This window comes from Indicator indicator, chromosome 26, assembly GCF_027791375.1.
Source record: "Indicator indicator isolate 239-I01 chromosome 26, UM_Iind_1.1, whole genome shotgun sequence".
NCBI lineage: Eukaryota > Metazoa > Chordata > Aves > Piciformes > Indicatoridae > Indicator > Indicator indicator.
The window spans coordinates 9,544,944-9,562,218 of record NC_072035.1 but is presented as its reverse complement, the minus strand read 5'-3'; the positions used below and the strand labels follow the sequence as shown (position 1 = coordinate 9,562,218).

General features: G+C 55.1%; 1 protein-coding gene across 1 annotated transcript in view; it reads right to left on the bottom strand.

Moving 5' to 3' along the window:
- CUX2 (cut like homeobox 2) overlaps positions 1–17,275 on the bottom strand; it is a 30,424-nt gene that overhangs the window by 1,144 nt on the left and 12,005 nt on the right. The window contains exons 2-18 of the mRNA XM_054392921.1: positions 16,472–16,550; positions 11,828–11,965; positions 11,501–11,627; positions 10,398–10,474; positions 10,249–10,315; positions 9,923–9,971; positions 9,042–9,146; positions 8,264–8,455; positions 8,100–8,158; positions 7,394–7,650; positions 6,529–7,164; positions 5,433–5,534; positions 3,045–3,820; positions 2,463–2,622; positions 1,689–1,958; positions 1,271–1,459; positions 890–1,163 (exon numbers count right to left, since the gene is read on the bottom strand). Coding sequence (XP_054248896.1) covers positions 890–1,163; positions 1,271–1,459; positions 1,689–1,958; positions 2,463–2,622; positions 3,045–3,820; positions 5,433–5,534; positions 6,529–7,164; positions 7,394–7,650; positions 8,100–8,158; positions 8,264–8,455; positions 9,042–9,146; positions 9,923–9,971; positions 10,249–10,315; positions 10,398–10,474; positions 11,501–11,627; positions 11,828–11,965; positions 16,472–16,550 — 3,557 coding nt within the window. The remainder of the gene's footprint in view (positions 1–889; positions 1,164–1,270; positions 1,460–1,688; positions 1,959–2,462; positions 2,623–3,044; positions 3,821–5,432; positions 5,535–6,528; positions 7,165–7,393; positions 7,651–8,099; positions 8,159–8,263; positions 8,456–9,041; positions 9,147–9,922; positions 9,972–10,248; positions 10,316–10,397; positions 10,475–11,500; positions 11,628–11,827; positions 11,966–16,471; positions 16,551–17,275) is intronic.

Genomic DNA, 17,275 nt, shown 5'->3' with positions numbered 1-17,275 from the left:
GGGGAGCTGGAGTCATTTGCAGGCTCTGTGGACTGCATACAAGCACCTACTGCTTTTGATACTGGTTTATACAGGGCTGTTGCCTCAGAGAGTAGGCAGCTCTTGGAGTGGGCCTGAGGAGGATTCAGGAGCTGCCTGATGATAAAGCCTGTGCTTCTCTCTGGGGCTAGGCTGCTGTAGGGATGGATCCTGTGCTCCAAGAGCCTCCATAAGGTTTTCCTTCACCCATTGCAGAGCACCCATTTGGTGGTGACTGGTGTTGATCACGATAATGTCTTTAAATGCTCAACACAATTGCATTGGTTGGAAGAGACATATAAGATCAAGTCCAGCCATTAACCCAGCACTGCCAGGTTACCACTAAACCATGTCCCTCAGCATAACATCCACAGAGCTTTTCAATCCTTCCAAGGATGTTGACTCCACTGCCTCCTTGGGCAGCCCAGTCCAGGGCTTGATAACCCTTTCAGGGGAGACATTTTTCCTCACATCCAACCTAAACCTCCTGTGGTGCAACTTGAGGCCGTTTCAACTCATCCTGTCACTTGTTACTAGGGAGAAGACACCCAGCTCCAAACTCCTTTGACGGAATTGTAGAGAGTAAGATCTCCCTGAGACTCTTTTTCTCTGGGCTAAACAACCTCAGACTCAGTTCCCTCAGCTGCTCCTCACAAGTCTTGTGCTCTACACATGACATGGTCAAGTTGGTCAACATCTCTTGACCACCTGCCAGCCAGGGCACACGCAGTGTTTCAGCTGCAATACTGTAGCTGGGGACCACCAGTGACCGCATGTGGGTCTGCACCTGCCAGTTCAAGCAACAGAGACTGGGAAGGCTGGAAACAGTGTGGCACAGCACTGTCTGTCTAAAGCCCAGGAAGCCCCATACCTGTAGTTGTGGAACCAGTTGATGACGGTGTTGGTCTTGAGGTTGAGCTGGAAGGAAAGCAGCTCAATGGTCTGCTGGGAAGGGTAGGGCTCTAGCTGGTAGGCTTTCTTCAGGGCTTCCTTCTCCTCTGGGGCCAACACCACCCGTGGCTTCTTGATCTGGAGGAGGCTGAGGTCCTGTGGCTGCAGGCTGGGGCTGGCACACTCGGAGCGGGCATTGGGGGACTCGCTGTCTGAGCCGGCGTTCATCAGCCCGTAGCGACGCTTCAGGTAGGCTGCAGGAGAGGACACCCAGCTGCGCGCCGCTCGCGCCCCAGCACGAGTTGCCCCCAGCTCAGCCAGCAACCCAGACCCGGTGGGGTGGCATTACCCTGACCCTCACCTTTCTTCTCCAGCTTCTTCATGTCACGCAGCTTTTCCACGTTGTGGGGGTCATTGAGCCAGAGCTGCATGCGGACGAAGGGCTCCCTCCCCTTCAGGCTCAGCTTGTGCCATGGCTTGGGCCTGGAGAGGAGATCGGACACCGAGCCCTGCGTCAGGCCCAGGATGCTCTCCCCAAACAGCCGCTGGCCTGGCAGAGGAGAAGCAGAGGTGGTTAGAGCAGGGCAGAGCAGTAGAACAGGCACGTCGGTCTCCCCATGGAGTTGGGAGCACCCATATCCCAGCCAGCATCCTTCCCAACATGCTGGGGTCCCCCACAGTGAAAGGAGGTGAGTTTGTGTTCATGGGAACTGGGGTGATGCATCCATGCAGCCTCACCAGCAGCTCCTGAAAACCCAGACTAGAGAAAGGGTCCGCACCTAAATTGTTGTCCGTCAAGACCTCCTTGACCTTCTTGGTGATGGAGTAGGTGTCCAGCTCAGGGGACATGGCGACAATCTCCTGGATGCCCATGGGTCCCTGGCTGTTGGGGTATGTCTTCCCACCCAGGGCAGGTGTTGACCGGCTCTCAGGCTGCTGGTTTTCTTTGCTGCTCTCCAAAGCCAGGGTGAGGGGTTCCTGGCAACCCTTCTCGTGCTCAGTGGGGCTGGGGGGCGGCGAGGGGGATGGCTGGGGCTCCACCGGGCTGGCTGTGTGACACCGGGGCAGAGCGGTCAGCGGGGACGGTGGGAGGGGACACTGGGAGCAGGAGGGTTATTTTGGAGATCTACAGAGGGAAGATGCCAGCCAAGTCTCTCTGGCAGCTATAGCAAAGTGGGAGGTACTGGTGGAACAATTAAAGAGAGAAAATACCACTAATATTAAAAAAAAACCAAGTTACTACTTTATGCCAGGCATGAAGCCAAAGATTTTTATTGTGGTTTTCCTTTATTTTTCAAACCCATTTCTAACAAAACAACAGTTGAGGATCCGCACAATAGCCCTAAATTGTCTAAGTGGCTACTTAAAGGGGTTCAGAATGAGTTGGTTCCATCAGAGGAGAGGGGGGTGAAAAGGACTTCCCAGGACTGGGGTGTGCGTGAGGTGCTGGGGGCAGCTCTTCCTGGTGCTGCAGATGGGATGAGCGAATGGATGTAAAAGCACCGGGGGCACTCATGGCACACAGGGACTATGGGGACAGCAGTGGCACTTACCCTGGGAGGCTGTTGGCTGCTGGCTGATGCCTTGGCCCAGCTGGTCAGTCAACCAGAGCTGCATGCGAATGAAAGGTTCCCGACCCTTCTGCGTCAGCTTGCTCCATGGCTTGGGTCGTGATAGCATGTCGCTCACGCTGCCCTGGGACAGCCCCAGCACCTAGGACACCACGTAGGTGTCATGCCTTGGGGCTGGGCTGCTGCCTGCCCTCTATCCCCATATTGAGGGAGGGGAGGCAGGTTGCCCTCAGCTGCCACATTCACAGCCCCACGAAACAACTGGATCCCTTAGCTACTGGTGCTGGGACCCTGGTAGGTCCCCCTGGGATACCCAATAGGCTGGGAGGATGGTCCCTGAAGGGCACAGGGCACTCCTGGTGGGATGTTCCACCAACCAATTGGTGGCTGAATTGTGAGAGACCTTTTGGGATTGGGTCAGACCCTGAGGACTCAGCATCCTCCAAGGAGAAACCCACTGGGGAGAGCAGGGACCCTGGAAGGAGCTGAAAGAGTCCTGCTGAGTCCCAGGCTCTGGGTCAAAGAAGAGAGGGAACACAAGACCCCCCTTCTCCAGGGTGGTACCTTCTCTCCGAAGATCCTCTGGCAGATGCCATTCTTGGCCAGCTTCTCCTTGACCTGCCGAGTCAGCTCCAGAGTGTCCACCTCCCTGTACATGTACATCTCATATTGCTCTGGTGTGAGTGGTGGCACAGTAGGCTTCAGGGTCCGTGGCACGTAGGCAGGGTAGTAGGAGAGACGACCACCAGCTGCCGGCTCCGTGCCAGCTCCCTCCGTCTTCATCTCCGACAGCCGGTGGGGCTCATCATCTGCTGGTGGCAGCTCATCCTCGTTGGTACCACCCTCACCAGGCTCTCCCCGTGGCCATCCCCGGCCATTGGCCATGCTGGAGTAGCTCGAGGAGGAGGAGGAGAGTGAAGGTGAGACAGAGGTGTAGGGTCGGCTGAGCAGGCTCCGCTCTGATGCCCAGTGCTGGTCGAAATAGGAGCCGGCATCACCAATCTCTGACTTCACCTTCCGGATGATGCTCTGGACAAAGGCAGCAGGTGAGAGGACGGCCAGAGGTGTCTGCTGGGGGCCGGGGCTGGCCCCACTCCCCTCCTCCTGCTTGACATAGGTGGGGACAATGTTCTGGTTGACAGTGGCCAGCGTGGAGCGTTCAGCTGGTGACGTGTCCCCAGGACGCCCGCTGCCCCCCGACTCCATCTCCAGCAGCGCCTGCTGCTGTGCTTGCATCTCCCGCCGTGCCTGCTCCAGGATGTTCTTGATGGCATCCTCTGAGCTGCTGCCACCTGTCCCGTTGGCCACTGCCTGTGATGATGATGGTGTTTTGGGTTCCCCTGCAAAGAAAGAGGATGAGGGGAACCCAAAGGGGCAGCATGCATCCCAGAATCCCAGCATGGTGGGCCTTGGAAGTGACCTCTGGGAATCATTCAGTCCAACCTCCCCGCTAAAGCAGGGTCACCCAGAGCAGGGTGCCCAGGACCATAACATCCAGGCAAGTTTGGAATCTCCGGGAAAGGAGACTCCACAACCTCTCTGGGCAGCCTGCTCCAGGGCTCCAGCACCCTCACACCAAAGATGTTCAGATGGAACCTCCTGGGTACCAGTTTGTGCCGTCTGCCTTTGTCTTGTGACTGGACATCACTGACAAGAGTCTGGCCCCATCCTCTTGCCCCCCATGGGTCCATTAGCTCTTGCTGAGTACTGAGCAGATCCCCTCTTAGGCTGCTCGTCTCCAGGCTAAACAGCCTTAGGTTTCTCAGCCTTTCCTCCTCACAGAGATGTTCCAGTCCTCTCAGCACCTTTGTAGCCCCTACTGGACTCTTTCCAGCTCATTGTCTCTCTTGAAGTGGGGACCCCAGAACCAGACTGAGTGCAGTGTGGCCTCACTAGGGCAGAGCAGTGCAGGAGGAGAACCTCCCTCAACCTGGTGGCCACACTCTTCTTAATGCACCCCAGGAGACCATTGTCCTTCTTGGCCACAAAGGCACATTGCTGGCTCATGGTGAACTTGACCCCCAGCACTCTCAGGTCTTTCTCCATGGAACTGCTTTCCAGCAGGTCAACCCCCAACCTGTGCTGGTGCAGGTGGCTATTCCTCCCAGGTGCAGGACTCTACACTTGCCCTTCTTGAACTTTGTGAGGTTGCTCCATGTGGTCATAATTGAAAACACAGGAGAAAAGGGATCTTTTCTTGGTCTGGTTTGGAGCACTCTCCATCAGGTGGATGTCCCACGTGGGTGCAGATCAGAGGGACAAGCAGCACCCACAAAGTTAAAGCTGCAACACCCTTGACTCAAAGTGAGCTTCCTTTTTGATGATTGCAAAATAAATCTCATCACCAATGAAGGCAACAGACAAACACCTTTGTTTTGCCTGCCTGGTTTTCCACCGTTCCTATCTAATTCATTTCTCCAGGATTCTGCTTTCTCAGCAGATGACCTGCTTTAGTGTCTTTCATTTCTCGTAATCAACTGTGAGAGCAGCTGCTTCAGTGATTCCTCCTGCCAGGTGGATCCTGCATCCTCATTTAATCATCTATTTTGGGGCAGGGGGGAGGAAAGAGTAGATCCAAAGTTCCTGAAAGCCCAGGTACAGATATTACTGCCTGGGGAGTTTTCCATTCCTAACAGTATTTAGCAGCATTTCTTCTTCCCACCATGTTCCAAATCCCTATGGATGTCTGTGGGAGAAATGCCAAACAAAGCCCATTTTGGATTAGCCTGGTGCTGGACACCCAGTGCCGCCCTTAAAAATCATAGAGTCATAGAATGCATCAGGTTGGAAGGGACCCTCGAAGATCATCTTGATCTCATCACCCCCCAGCCTGGATTGATATCAAGGATTGCCATGACCCAGATGCAGGACCTTGCTCTCCACTTTATTAAACCTTCCCAGGGCTGAAGAGGGTCTGGCCACCCCTGAGACCACCCACACACCGGCACCAACCTCCCTTCTGTGACTCGATCTCCTTCTTTGCCTGCTCCAGGATGCTTTTGATGGCGTCATCAGAGCCGGTCTCAGGAGTCCTGATCCGTGGTGTGATGCTACCTGATCAAAGAGGCAGGAGAACAGCTTTGTCACTGGTGCTGGTTTTACAAGCTCCACTTGTGTGCCAGCAAGCATTCACTGCTCCTTGTGTTTGGTTATTTTTAGGGATGCTGCTTTTAAGACAAATGTCACTCCTGATTAGTTGCCAACTGGAGCATGGGGTGCCCCAGTAGCCCCGACTGCCAGCTCTTGCCTCCAGCACAGCATTTCCCAGCCACCTTGCTGCCCCATCCAAGGGCACCTGCTCCCCACTGGCACAGAGGGTGCTGAGCAGAAACACAAGGACCATGTCTCCCATGTCTGGCACTGTGCCATCTGGGCTGTGCAGGTGAAGGATTAATGCTGAACTGTATCCAGAGGATAGATCAGAGCCCTCTGGGTTGAAACACCAGACGATGCATAGACCGACATAACCACTGTGGGGACCTGAGTGACCAGCTGCCACTGCTGCCACTGCTGCCACTGCTGCCACTGCTGAGATGGGGCCAAAACCCACCATCCCGAGAGCGGGGCGTTACCATTTCATGGTGGTGCCAAAACCATGCCAGGGTCCTGCTGCATTAGGACTTCAGCATTTTAAGGAAATACTCCCAAGCCATTGACTGCTTATGCCATGAACCAGTCTGCTGAATAGTTGAATGGCACTTGGCAGAATTAATGAGTAAAGCACGGCTGGGGATGTGGCTTCCACAACAATGGGTTGTTGTTAATTGCTACCATTTGCCAGTGCTCCATCCTGCCCTGTGGCAGCTCCATCCCACACCACACCAAGTGGAGGCACCACCAGGGACAATCCCTGAGTGCCACCAGTGACCCCATGCATACCCCCGCCTATCTTGCCAGCACACCATGGGCTGGTGACATCCCTACCACACAACTGGGCACCCCGGGGTGCTGCTGGGGTGAACTGGGGTGCATCAGGAGGGGATCCCACAAAACCACTTGCAGCATCCCAGGGCAGGACCCCTTGACCAGGGCCACCCCAACCACTCACCTCTCTGGCGCACCTGGATAGTCCTCAGGGCCAGCACGTTCTGCTCGTCGGAGAGGAACTGCTTCATCTTGATGAACGGCTCCTTGCCCTTCACTGTCAGCTTGCGCCAGGGTTTGGGCCGGGCCAGGATCTCACTGACAGAGCCCTGTGACAACCCCAGCACATAGTGCCCAAAGACTCTCTGCCCGATGTTGTGCTTCAGTAGCTGCTCCTTCACCTGGAAGGCGATTTCGGCTGTGTCCAGCTGCTCCTCCTCGGCAGAGCTGCCGGCACTGCCCTCGGATGGCTCGCTGGGTGGGCTGGCAGCACTGGTGGTTGGGGTGGTGCTGGGGGGCATGGTGCTGCTTTTGGCCCCAAAGAAGTTGGAGGGGAAGGATGGTCCTCCTCCAACACTCTCACTCTTGTAGGTGGGCGGTGGGAGGTGGGGGGTCTTGGGATCCCCTGAAAGCCGCTCGCCCCCTGGGAAGGGAGACATCGAGAAAGTCCGGGGGCCATCAGGGGCCAAGCCAGGGCCAGGTAGAGGTGGAAGGGGAGGGGAGGAGGTGGGTTCGTCTGCTGAGGTGTGCTGGGGGGATGGGTACGGCTGCTCCATGCCCAGTGAATCCTTTCCTGACTCATCTTCGGAGTGATCCTCCTCTAGAGATGAATGAGAGAGAGGGAGATGCACTAGAGTCCCCCTGGCCAGTAGCCCCAGCACAGCCCTGCAGTGAAGCAGCTCCTGCCTCGGCTCCCCCAGGTGACATCCCACCCCTTGTCCATCCCTCCACCCCACTGCTGGCTCTGGGCTGCTTCCCACAGCCGGGGCAGGATCCAGCCCTGCCAGCAAGGGTGGTCCCAGAAGGATTGGAGATTCCGGTGACCCTACCAGTGTTAGCCAGGAGGTTGGGCTTCTCCAGCAGGTACTTCTGGGAGGGGTAGAAAGCCTCCTTCCCTAGGAGCAGGGCCTCCTCCGCCTTTGATATGCTCTGCAAGGAGCCAAGCCGAGATGGGAAAGGGTGGTGGAGGCACCGGCGGCAGGGCTGGCACGTGTGCTCCAGCCTGGCGAGCAGGTCGGCACCCACTGTGGCACTTGCCTGGGGAAGGCTGCAGCTGGCAGAAGCCACCTTCATCGCCTTCAGGATGCTGGGAGAGAGACAAGAGGGGTGACTTGGTGGGCACAGCTTTTCACAGAATCATAGAATCACAGAATTAAGTTGGAAGGGACCTTTAAAGGTCACTTAGACCAACTGCAACTAGAGCAGGTTGCTCAGAGCCCCAGACAACCTGACCTGGAACGGTTTCAGCAACAGGGCACCTACCACTTCTCTAAGCAACCTGGGCCAGTATCTCACCATCCTCAGTGTAAAAAATGTCTTCCTTCTCTCTAGTCTAAATCTCCCCTTTTAGTTTAAACCCTATCACCCCTTGTCCTGTCACAACAGGCCCTGCTGAAACGTCTGTCCCCATCTTTCTTATTTGCTCCTCTAAGGCCACAAGGTCTCTCTTCTCCAGATTGAGTGTGCCACGGGTGCCAGCAGCACCCAGACAGCCAGGGTACAAGGCAGCAGGCAGGGACGGTGATCAAGCCATACCTCAGCTCTGTTTTGATCTCCTCGTAGTCTGCCTGCGCCTGCAGCTTCTCCTCCAGCTTCTATGGAACAGAGAAGAGTCCTCGCAGCTGGTTCCCAGTACGCACTCAGCACAGCTGAACCCAGAGACCCGCTCCCTGGAAAACCCCCAGGCCCCATGGGTGTACCTCGATGGCTTCATTCTTGGCAGCCAGCTGCCCCTCCAGCTCGGCAATCTGGTTGGCAGAGGACTCCTCCAGTTCCTGCAGTGAGCTCTGGAGGTGCTGGATGTCCTTCAGGAGCCGCAGGATCTCCCGGTCCTTGGCAGCCAGAGCAGCCTCCAGCCTTGACCCTGAGCACATGGAATAGTTCACTTTGTCCTGCCGGGAGAGGGGATACCATCAGCTCCCGGGGTACTAGCACGGGGATATGGGCTACCCACCCCACCAGACGTGTCCCCACAAAATCAGGTGAGCCCAGGACTCGGTCCTGTGGCATGGGGACCCAGGGTGACCTAGGGAAGTGACAGACTTTTCCTTTGCCCTTACAGGTGTCCCAGGTGCTATGGGGGTCCACAAGCGCCTCCCTGAAGGAGGCTGGAGCTGCAGATCGGGCATGGCCAATGCTACCACCTCCATGGTGGAAAAACGCCATGGTCATAGCCATTTTGGTCTTGCTCCTTAACATAATGGATGCTCCTGAATGCAAAAGGGTGCCCCTGAAAGAGTGGGGTGTTTCTGAGTGCTATGGGGTGCTCCTAGCTATGACGGGTGCTCCTGGCTGTGACAGATGCTGCTGGCCAGGATGTGGTGCTGCCAGTCAAGATGGGAGTGCTGCTGGCCAAGATGGGGTGCTGTTGGTCCTGAAAGGGTGGTCCTGAGAGGGTGCTCCCAGCCCTGGGTGCTGCTGGCCATGAGAGGATGCTGCCAGCCCCACTGGGGTTCTGCCCTGAGAGGGTGCTCTCACCCCAGCAGTGCCCATTGGGGAGCAGCAGGCCAGGCGCAGGGAGCTATTGACGGCCGCCAGCTGCTCCCGCAAGCTCTCCACCTCCCTCTGTGCCGCCTCCGCTCGCTGCAAGAGAGCAGAAAGCACATCAGGCTGGGCACCTGCAGCTCATCCCACTCCATACCGGGCAGAGTGGGGCCCCAGGACCTGCACTGACCCACATCTCTCCTGAGCATCCCACCACCAACAACAGAAGCCCCTCCCAGTGTTATTTCAGCTCCCTACATCCTAATACAGTTCCCAGTTCCAATCCATGGGCACTCAGCTCCAGCCCACCTCTAGGACACTTCTTTTCTCCACCCAAAAGGCTGAATGTCCATGGGAACTGCTCTTTAAGCCTCTTTTATTATGCACACACATTTATTTGTACCTACATTTTCAGAATTAAATAAAGCTAATGAATAGGACTGGACAGGACCAGAAGTAATTACACCGGAAAGCAACATCAGGCTGGGGTCAGTTATGCCCTAAAGCACTGCGGAGAGGCTGGAGGTGACCAACACCAGCTCCAGCAGCCAAAATGGAGCCTGGTAGAAGCCCAAATGCACCAATGATCCCCAGCACAGGGCAGTAGGTTCCAGTGGGCAGGTTTGGAGGAGCCAATGATGAAGGAAATGAGAGCCTCCCTTTGTTAGGGCTTCCCAGTCTTGGAACTTGTCCACTTCATACTATTTTTGGGGGCAGATATACCAGGCTGTGTGGGTGCTTGGGTTGCTGTGGTGGGTGCAGCACCTGAGTTCTGTGGGGTGAACTCCATCAGCCCCAGAGCCTGTGGCTAAGCACAGTGGGAGAGAAGCAAGATACATGCCCTGTGTTGGCTGGAAAGTCATCTCCTAGCTCACCTGGTTGGCTTTTTCGAGGTTTGTCATGATCATGGCTACTTCATCAGCCCTGTGACAAGAAAGGAAGAGGGATCAGCAGGCAAAGAGGCATGAGCATAGACCTCCATGACAAGTGAGTGAGCTCTGCAGCTGAGGTCACAGGCTGACATTTCACACGCAGGGAGACCCTGTGACTTGGGATGCTGCTGTGATCGCTTAAATTAACTCAGCTCCTTGAGCCATTTAGAAGCACCACAGGGACATCCCAGCACTGCTGCAAGTGGCTCAGCTCAGCCTCAGGCACACCAACAGCCTCTGGGCATGACTGAGCATCACCTTTGACTTACTTGGATGCAGCTTCCTCATCGTATTTACACCGCAGCTCCAGCAGCTCTGTCTGGGTCGCCTTCAATGCTGGGAAGAGGAAGAGAAGGGTGACCTGCAGGGTCAGGGTTTGCCCTCCCACGGCCAGTGGCCCCTGCCCTGGCTTCCCTACCCGCATGGAGCACTTTGATCTTCTCCTCTGCCTCCCCAAGCCGAGCAGCCAAAGTGACCTGTGCTTCCTGCAGTCCCCTGTGAGAGACAGGCATCAGTGATGAGCTGGTGGTACCACAGCCATGCCAACTTCACAGCCATGCCAGAGCACATGAAGACTCTACCCCATTGCTTGCTGACACTGTGGAAGACATGCTGGTGGATACCAGGATGAGTTCAAGCCATGTTATTCCAATGTTAAGGGTTTTATAGCCCTGGGTGTAAAAAAATTCACTTTGGGCTAAAAATGGTCCTGATCCCTGGGGCTGAGCCCCCTCTGATAGGAGATATGGCAACCCTCCTCGCTGGTAATTAACTGGGGGGGAAGCAATCAGGGAAAAGTTATTCTGCATTATTTATAGCCTGCACTTGCCAGGAACTTACTTGCAGAGATCTGCAATTTAGGGTTTAAAGATTCCTCATTTATTTCCCAGTGCAATATGTTAGGGAATAACAATGAAGGTGCTGGAGAAAGTCAGGAGCTTCCAAATTAAAAGGCCATTTAACGAGGTTCATCCCCAAACTGGAACTGAACCCATTGTCCATTTGACCAAGCAAAGACATATATTAAGGAGATGGTGCAAAGGGCTGGCTGGAGGGACCTGGCTGGCTTTGCCTACATCCACTACTGCCCAAAACCAACGTGGGATCAGGTAGGGAGGGATGGATGGATGATAGAATCATAGAATTGTTTTGGGTGGAAGACACCTTTATGTTCAACCTTCAACCTAACACCACCATGGCCATTAAATCATACCCCAAAGTGCCATATCCACACATTTCTTGAACACCTCCAGGGACAGTGACTCCATCACCTCCTTGGGAAACTTATTCCAATGCCTGCCCACTCTTTCTGAGAGATGGATGGATGGATCGATGGATGGATGGGTAGTGGAGGAGTGGAGGAGGGGCACTCAGAACACCCAGGACTGTGTATCAGGTTTCTGGACAGGATGAGTTTGCTCTTAACCCAGATAGTGAAGAAGGTGGAGAGGGAAGGACAGACAGGACACAGCAGTGGGGACAGAGCTCCCCAAATCGTCCCTGTTCCCTGTACTCACGTACTTTTGCTTTTCTGCTTCATCTCTCTGCAGCAAGGTTTCTGTGCACGGTGCTTTGCTGTCAGTGTTGGAGAGCGGAGGCTCAGCTGCCACTGCAAGCCCAGCGGCCGGCGATGTCCTGTCTCTGCACTCTGCGGGGGGACAGACAAATTTCACACAGCCATGCTGGGGACAATGGCAATGGCCACCAAGCCTGGATCACGGACCAGGGGACAAGTCCTGGCCCCCAGACCTGCTGCATCCTGGTGATGCTCAGGGGCATGTAGGGGAACCTGGCTGGGAACTGCCACTGCCACCCTTGTCTGATGGGTTAGCTGGTGCTGGATGGTACCTTTGGCGATGATGAGCTCTGGGTGCTTCTTCCAGGGGCGGCTGAGGTCCTTCAGTGGGGATGGCTCAGGCTCGAGGCGCTGCAGCTGCTGCAGCCGATCCTCCAGGTTCCGGGCAGCCTCCAGCACAGGAGCAGGGTCTGCAGGACATGGGATGCGGTGTTGAGCTGCAGGGATGCCAACACTGACCCTTTCCCACTTCCCTGGGGACCTGCTGCCCACCTTAGGGCAGCCACTCTCCACACCTTGCTTCAAACCAGATCAGGTACCCTCCCATGATGCTGGGTGGCATTGGGACACCCCTTGATCCCCATGCTTTCCATCACCAACCCTGGTTGTTGGTGAGGCTGCAGGGGGGGCATCACCTTCCCAAGTGAATGTGTGGCACCTGCAACCCTGGTGGCCCCAGTGCCATGAGCCAGTAACCCCCAAATCCCCAGTGGTCCCAGTGCCACCAGTGCTGGCCAGTTTGGGCACAGACAATGGTGGTTTGTGCCGAGGTAAGCAGGTGCATTCTGAGCCGTCCGTCTTCCCTCTGTCAGCATTACACCATCATTAGCTAGTGTCTGCTCAGCAGGGTGTGCCATTATGTCTCCCAGGGCTGATGTAATTATACATTGACATAATTAACCCAGCAAGCCCATTAAGCAGGCCAGCTAAAAATTCATCTATAATTATTTGTTGTGTGCATGCTAATGAGTCCATCTGCACTGCCATTGTACAACACGAACAAATTAATTTACAAGTCTGGATTTTTTAATAAGTTCAGGAAAATGCCTCCTATTGAGCCAGGTTAATATAGGTTTGGAGTTGCGTTTTGGTTTTGTTTTGTTGGTTTTTTTTTTTTTTAAGAAAAGAAGAGGAAAGAAAATATATCTGAATTCTCCAAGGTCAAAAAGTTAGTCAAACATGGAAGTGGGATGGAGCTGGGAGTGCTACTGTATGGCATGGATGCATGGCAGGCACCCAAGGGTAAAAAATAATAAGGATGATGGAGAAAGAATCAAACAACTGGCTGATTCTGCTCCAAACAGGACATGGAGCAGCTCTTCTGCTCAGCAAGTCCCCGTCTGAGATGGCAGCAGGGCGGGATGAAGGGAGTCTGGTGCCACCATGGGGTTTGGGGTGGTCTGGGACTGCACTTGCACTTGCCCAACCTCTGCACCAGGCGTCTTTGGGGTGAATGTGAAAGATGAAGGATTTAGACCATGATCCTTGCTGCAAGTGTCCAGCATGGATGCTCCTTGAGAACCCAAGACATGTGCCCCCCAGTATAGAGTTTGGGGGTCCCCCCGAGCTGCCACTGCCCTCCCATCCTGCAGCATTGCTGCCGTGTGGTTCAGGGCCCCACCACAGCACCCACCAAGTGGCTTCCCTGCAGGACCAGCAACTGCTAAACCCAACACGCTAATGCCAAAAGCCTCCAAGAATCCCTCTCCACAGGGATTGTGGCCCCTTATTTCTGCTGGACATCACAGAGACCTTGTAGATAGGCTGGGATAAGAGGTTTGTGTCAGGATCCCAACCACAAGGACACATCCAGAGGTGGGTGCTGAGCCCTACCAGCACACTGACAGTTTTAGCACTGAAACAGGCACTCTACTCCATCTGGGACCCTCCTGGCCTCTCATGCCACCCTTTGGCTCACAGCATGCCACAGCCTGGCATCCAACAGGCTGGTTGCCCCCCAAGGATGCAGGAGTTCACCATCAAAGGGAGGGTCACGGCAACATGGCACAGCCCCAACCAGACTGGATGCTCCCACTGCCATTAGTAACACTCATAAGTACACAAGCTGAGCTGAGCTGAGCTGAGCTAACGATATGGCTAATTAAACTCTACGCTCCAGGGCCTCAGCTCACAGGTGTCAGGGGCTGGAGGGTGTCCCCAGCACTCCCACAACCCACAAGCCACCTCCACAGAGATAAAGGCCAGGCCAGGACCTGTCTGATCTGCATGGGCAACCTATCCCACCTCTGTGATGAGAAATGATACAGCAGGAACTGGCCAAGGCACAAGGCTCTGGGGATTTTTCTTGGGTCAGCATTTTCCATCCCACAAACCACAGTTCCACCACCAAAATACAACCAGGGTGATCCCCCAGTATGCTGCATCCCAGTTGGAGCTGATATACTGGGATGAAGTGGTCAGGAGTGGAGCTTTCAGCAGGGAAAAGCGTAAGTTGTGCTCCAGCTCTGCTCTGTCCACCTGGCTGGTGTGGAGACATCTCTACCACCACATGTGAGGAGTCCAGATGCACCAAAGGGTGCCAGGACCAGGCACCAAGCTCTCACCAAGATCTCACTGTGCTCACGCTGTGCTCACACTGCTTGCAGACAAACCCTCCTGCTGCAGGGTTGGAGAGTGAAAGCCCTCAAAACCAAGCACATCACCTGCTCACACTGAGGAATCACGGATGCCACATGCTGTCACGCTTTGAGCCACAGGGGAGGACTCACTACACTGCCCATGACACGGGACAGACCCTCTATGGGTCCTGGCCACCCTCAGGACTGGGTAGAGTAAATGGGACAGCTGAGCAGCAGTGATTCACTGGCCACACAACCAGATGATGGGTGACACGAGAGAGGCATGTGACAAAACAGGAGGTCAGGGTGCCACACACTCCAGCACTGCATCTGGGTGCCACAGCATGGCATCACCCACCAATGGCAGAGGCAGCTCATGTGGGAATCAGCAAGTCTGTGTCGCAAAGAACCTTCTACCCAGGCACCCACTGCTCCACACGCTCACTCACTGTACGTACACACTACAGTTACAACCAGGGCTGCCACTAGCTGGCGTTATTGGCCGTCCTTCTTTGGCACTGGCAATGCTGCAGCAGGGATGAGAGCAGGCAGGGGTCCCTGCTGGTACCCCAGCGCTGACACAGGGAATTGGAGCTCGCAGCTTTTCCCTGTGTTGGAGTAGGTCTGGGCTGCTGATCCTGGACATCCTCATCACTGCACCACACAGCCACTGGAGCAGCTTGAGGCGATGTGAGGGCGAGATGGGTGCTCGTCACCTTCTCCTGAGCATGCACAGCTCCAGGGAGCACTGTGCCTGAGGACCAGCAGCTCAGCCCTGTGCCATGGCATGGCTACTTGACTCAGCCTTCAACAGAGGTCTCTGTGCCAGGAGCTAAAGGGTGACATCTCCATGCTGCTGCCCGGCTCTGAGAAGAGCACAGGCCACCCAGGGGGCATCTGCGGTGCCTGCACAATTCATCTGTGGTGTGTGTATGGCACATCCATAGTTCTGCCAGCTCTTCCACCAGGGTACCATCTCCTCCATCACCCCATCCCAAACTGCTCAAACACGTCCAACGAATCCCTCCATGAGTCAACGTCAGCCTTAAATCAAATCATCCCCAACAACAATGACATTAATTATGCTTTTACCACATTTTACTGCTTCCCCCCCCTTCCCTTCACGCCACATCTGTGTGAACAATATCCAAAAGATTTACGGTTTTCTCCCGTAATTACAGACACACAGCCAGCTCACTTATCAAAATACTTGCTGAGCAATCAGGCTCCGTTACAGTCTCTGCCAGAGATTTGTGTTGACAGCAGCCATTCAAAGCAAAAAAATGTTGAATCAGGACTTATGTGGTGCTTGGAAAGTGTTCCACAAAGAGTTTGCCTGTCGAAAGACACATGGACATGTAACAGACGGGGACAAAATACCAGGCTGGGGAGGGTCTGGGGAGAGGGAAGCAAGAGGTGGGTGCTGGAAAAGAGCAGAGAGAAGCGAGGAGGCAGAGGAGGGGTACAGAGATCACAGGGGACCAGTTTTGAGGTGGGGAGGCAGGAGGAACATGGTGGGTGAGCGTGGGGAGGTGGGGAAAGAAGATAACTGGGTTCTGGAAGCCGAGCTGACATTGGGTTCTTGTAGCACAGGAGAAAATTTAATGAGGACAAAAATATGTCTCCCTAATTCCCCTAAGAAATCATTAAAACATTTTGTTATTCCTAAATGTCTGGAAAATGAATTAGTGGCCCTGCAGGAGCCCTTCTGCGCATCTTCAGCAGTTTGCATCTCTCCCTCCTTGCCGTGCCAGGGGATGCTACGTGCCACAGCCACCCCCCCAACTCAGAGCATGGCAGAGCCCATGGTGGGGACGTGGGGAGAAGTGGGAAGGGGGTTCCTAGCCCCTCACCCACAGCCCCTCACCCAGCCCTAGCACCAACTCCACCAACACAAGCCTCAGAGCTGCCCTGTGCCTCAGTATCCCGCTTTGAGCGGTGCCCCAGATGGAGGCAGGGGAACACCCCAACACAGCATTGAACTGGTGACAGCCAGTGGCAGGAGCCATGCTGCGAGCCAGCGCTCGGCCGCTTCGGTTAACTTACCGTCAAACAGACAACTGGGGATAGCCGCAGTGTTATTACAAGGGCTGAGCAAATGTATTCCTTTCCTAATGTCAAGATGCATTTGGCTGAGGGGCTGAAACACAGCGATGGCAAAAGCTGTTTCCACTCCTCTCTTCGGCTGGGATCTCCAGAGCACCATGCAGCGAGCAGAGGTCGGCGACGCCGGCCACACCGGGGATGGGGAGGGTAGCCCTGCCGCGGTCCTCACTGGCTCCTCTTGGCACTGGCACGCAACTTGTTAGGCAGCCAGGTCACCACCGTGTTGCTTACCTGGAGCTTGGATTAATTGCTTGTACACGCTCAGGAAAGCCGTCTCAGCCTCCTTGCTTCTGTTACTGAGTGAGATCACCTGCAGGGAGATGGAAAAGGAGGCTCAGAGATGGGTTTGGAGGAGAAAAACAGCTCTCCTGGGCCTCAAGGACTGGTGCCACCCATGACCGGCCCACGGGTCCCCTGCTGGCACAGCTCAGTGCCCCCTGCAGCCGCTCACTGCCTGTGGCTAAACTCCTCGCGCCGCTGCCATGTCACGTCGCCCTGAATCATTGATGTGCTCTGAGTAAATGAAAATTATAATTTAATGTCGGCGCTTAAATAAGAAATAAAGCAGCCTGCCCATTGTTGTGCTTGCTGGGTCGCAACCAGCATGCGGCACCTCCCCAGACACCCTCTCCCAGCATGATCCACGAGCAGAAGCGATGCTCATGCCGGGATGGGGACATCTCCTCATGCTCATGTCCCTGCCCAGGTGCCAGTGCTGCTGGCCTGGGCTGGGTGGGGAGAGGGCATGTGGCATCGCTAATAACCCAACAAGAGATTAATCTGCCACCCGCTCCCATCCAATATTTATGAGCATGAATCATTTACTCCCCTTAATTTTTCAAGGCACGTGGACACCACAGGGAGGGGGCTGCTGCTGCCCACCGGGCCCCAGTGTACTTTGTTGCCCAAGGGATCCCTTCCAACCTCAGCACATCCAACCCTATTTGAAAAGGGACTGGCTGCTGGTGGCACACAGGGATCTGCGTCCCTGCCACAACAGGCACAGCAGCCAGGGGTAAAGGTGACCCGTTCTCA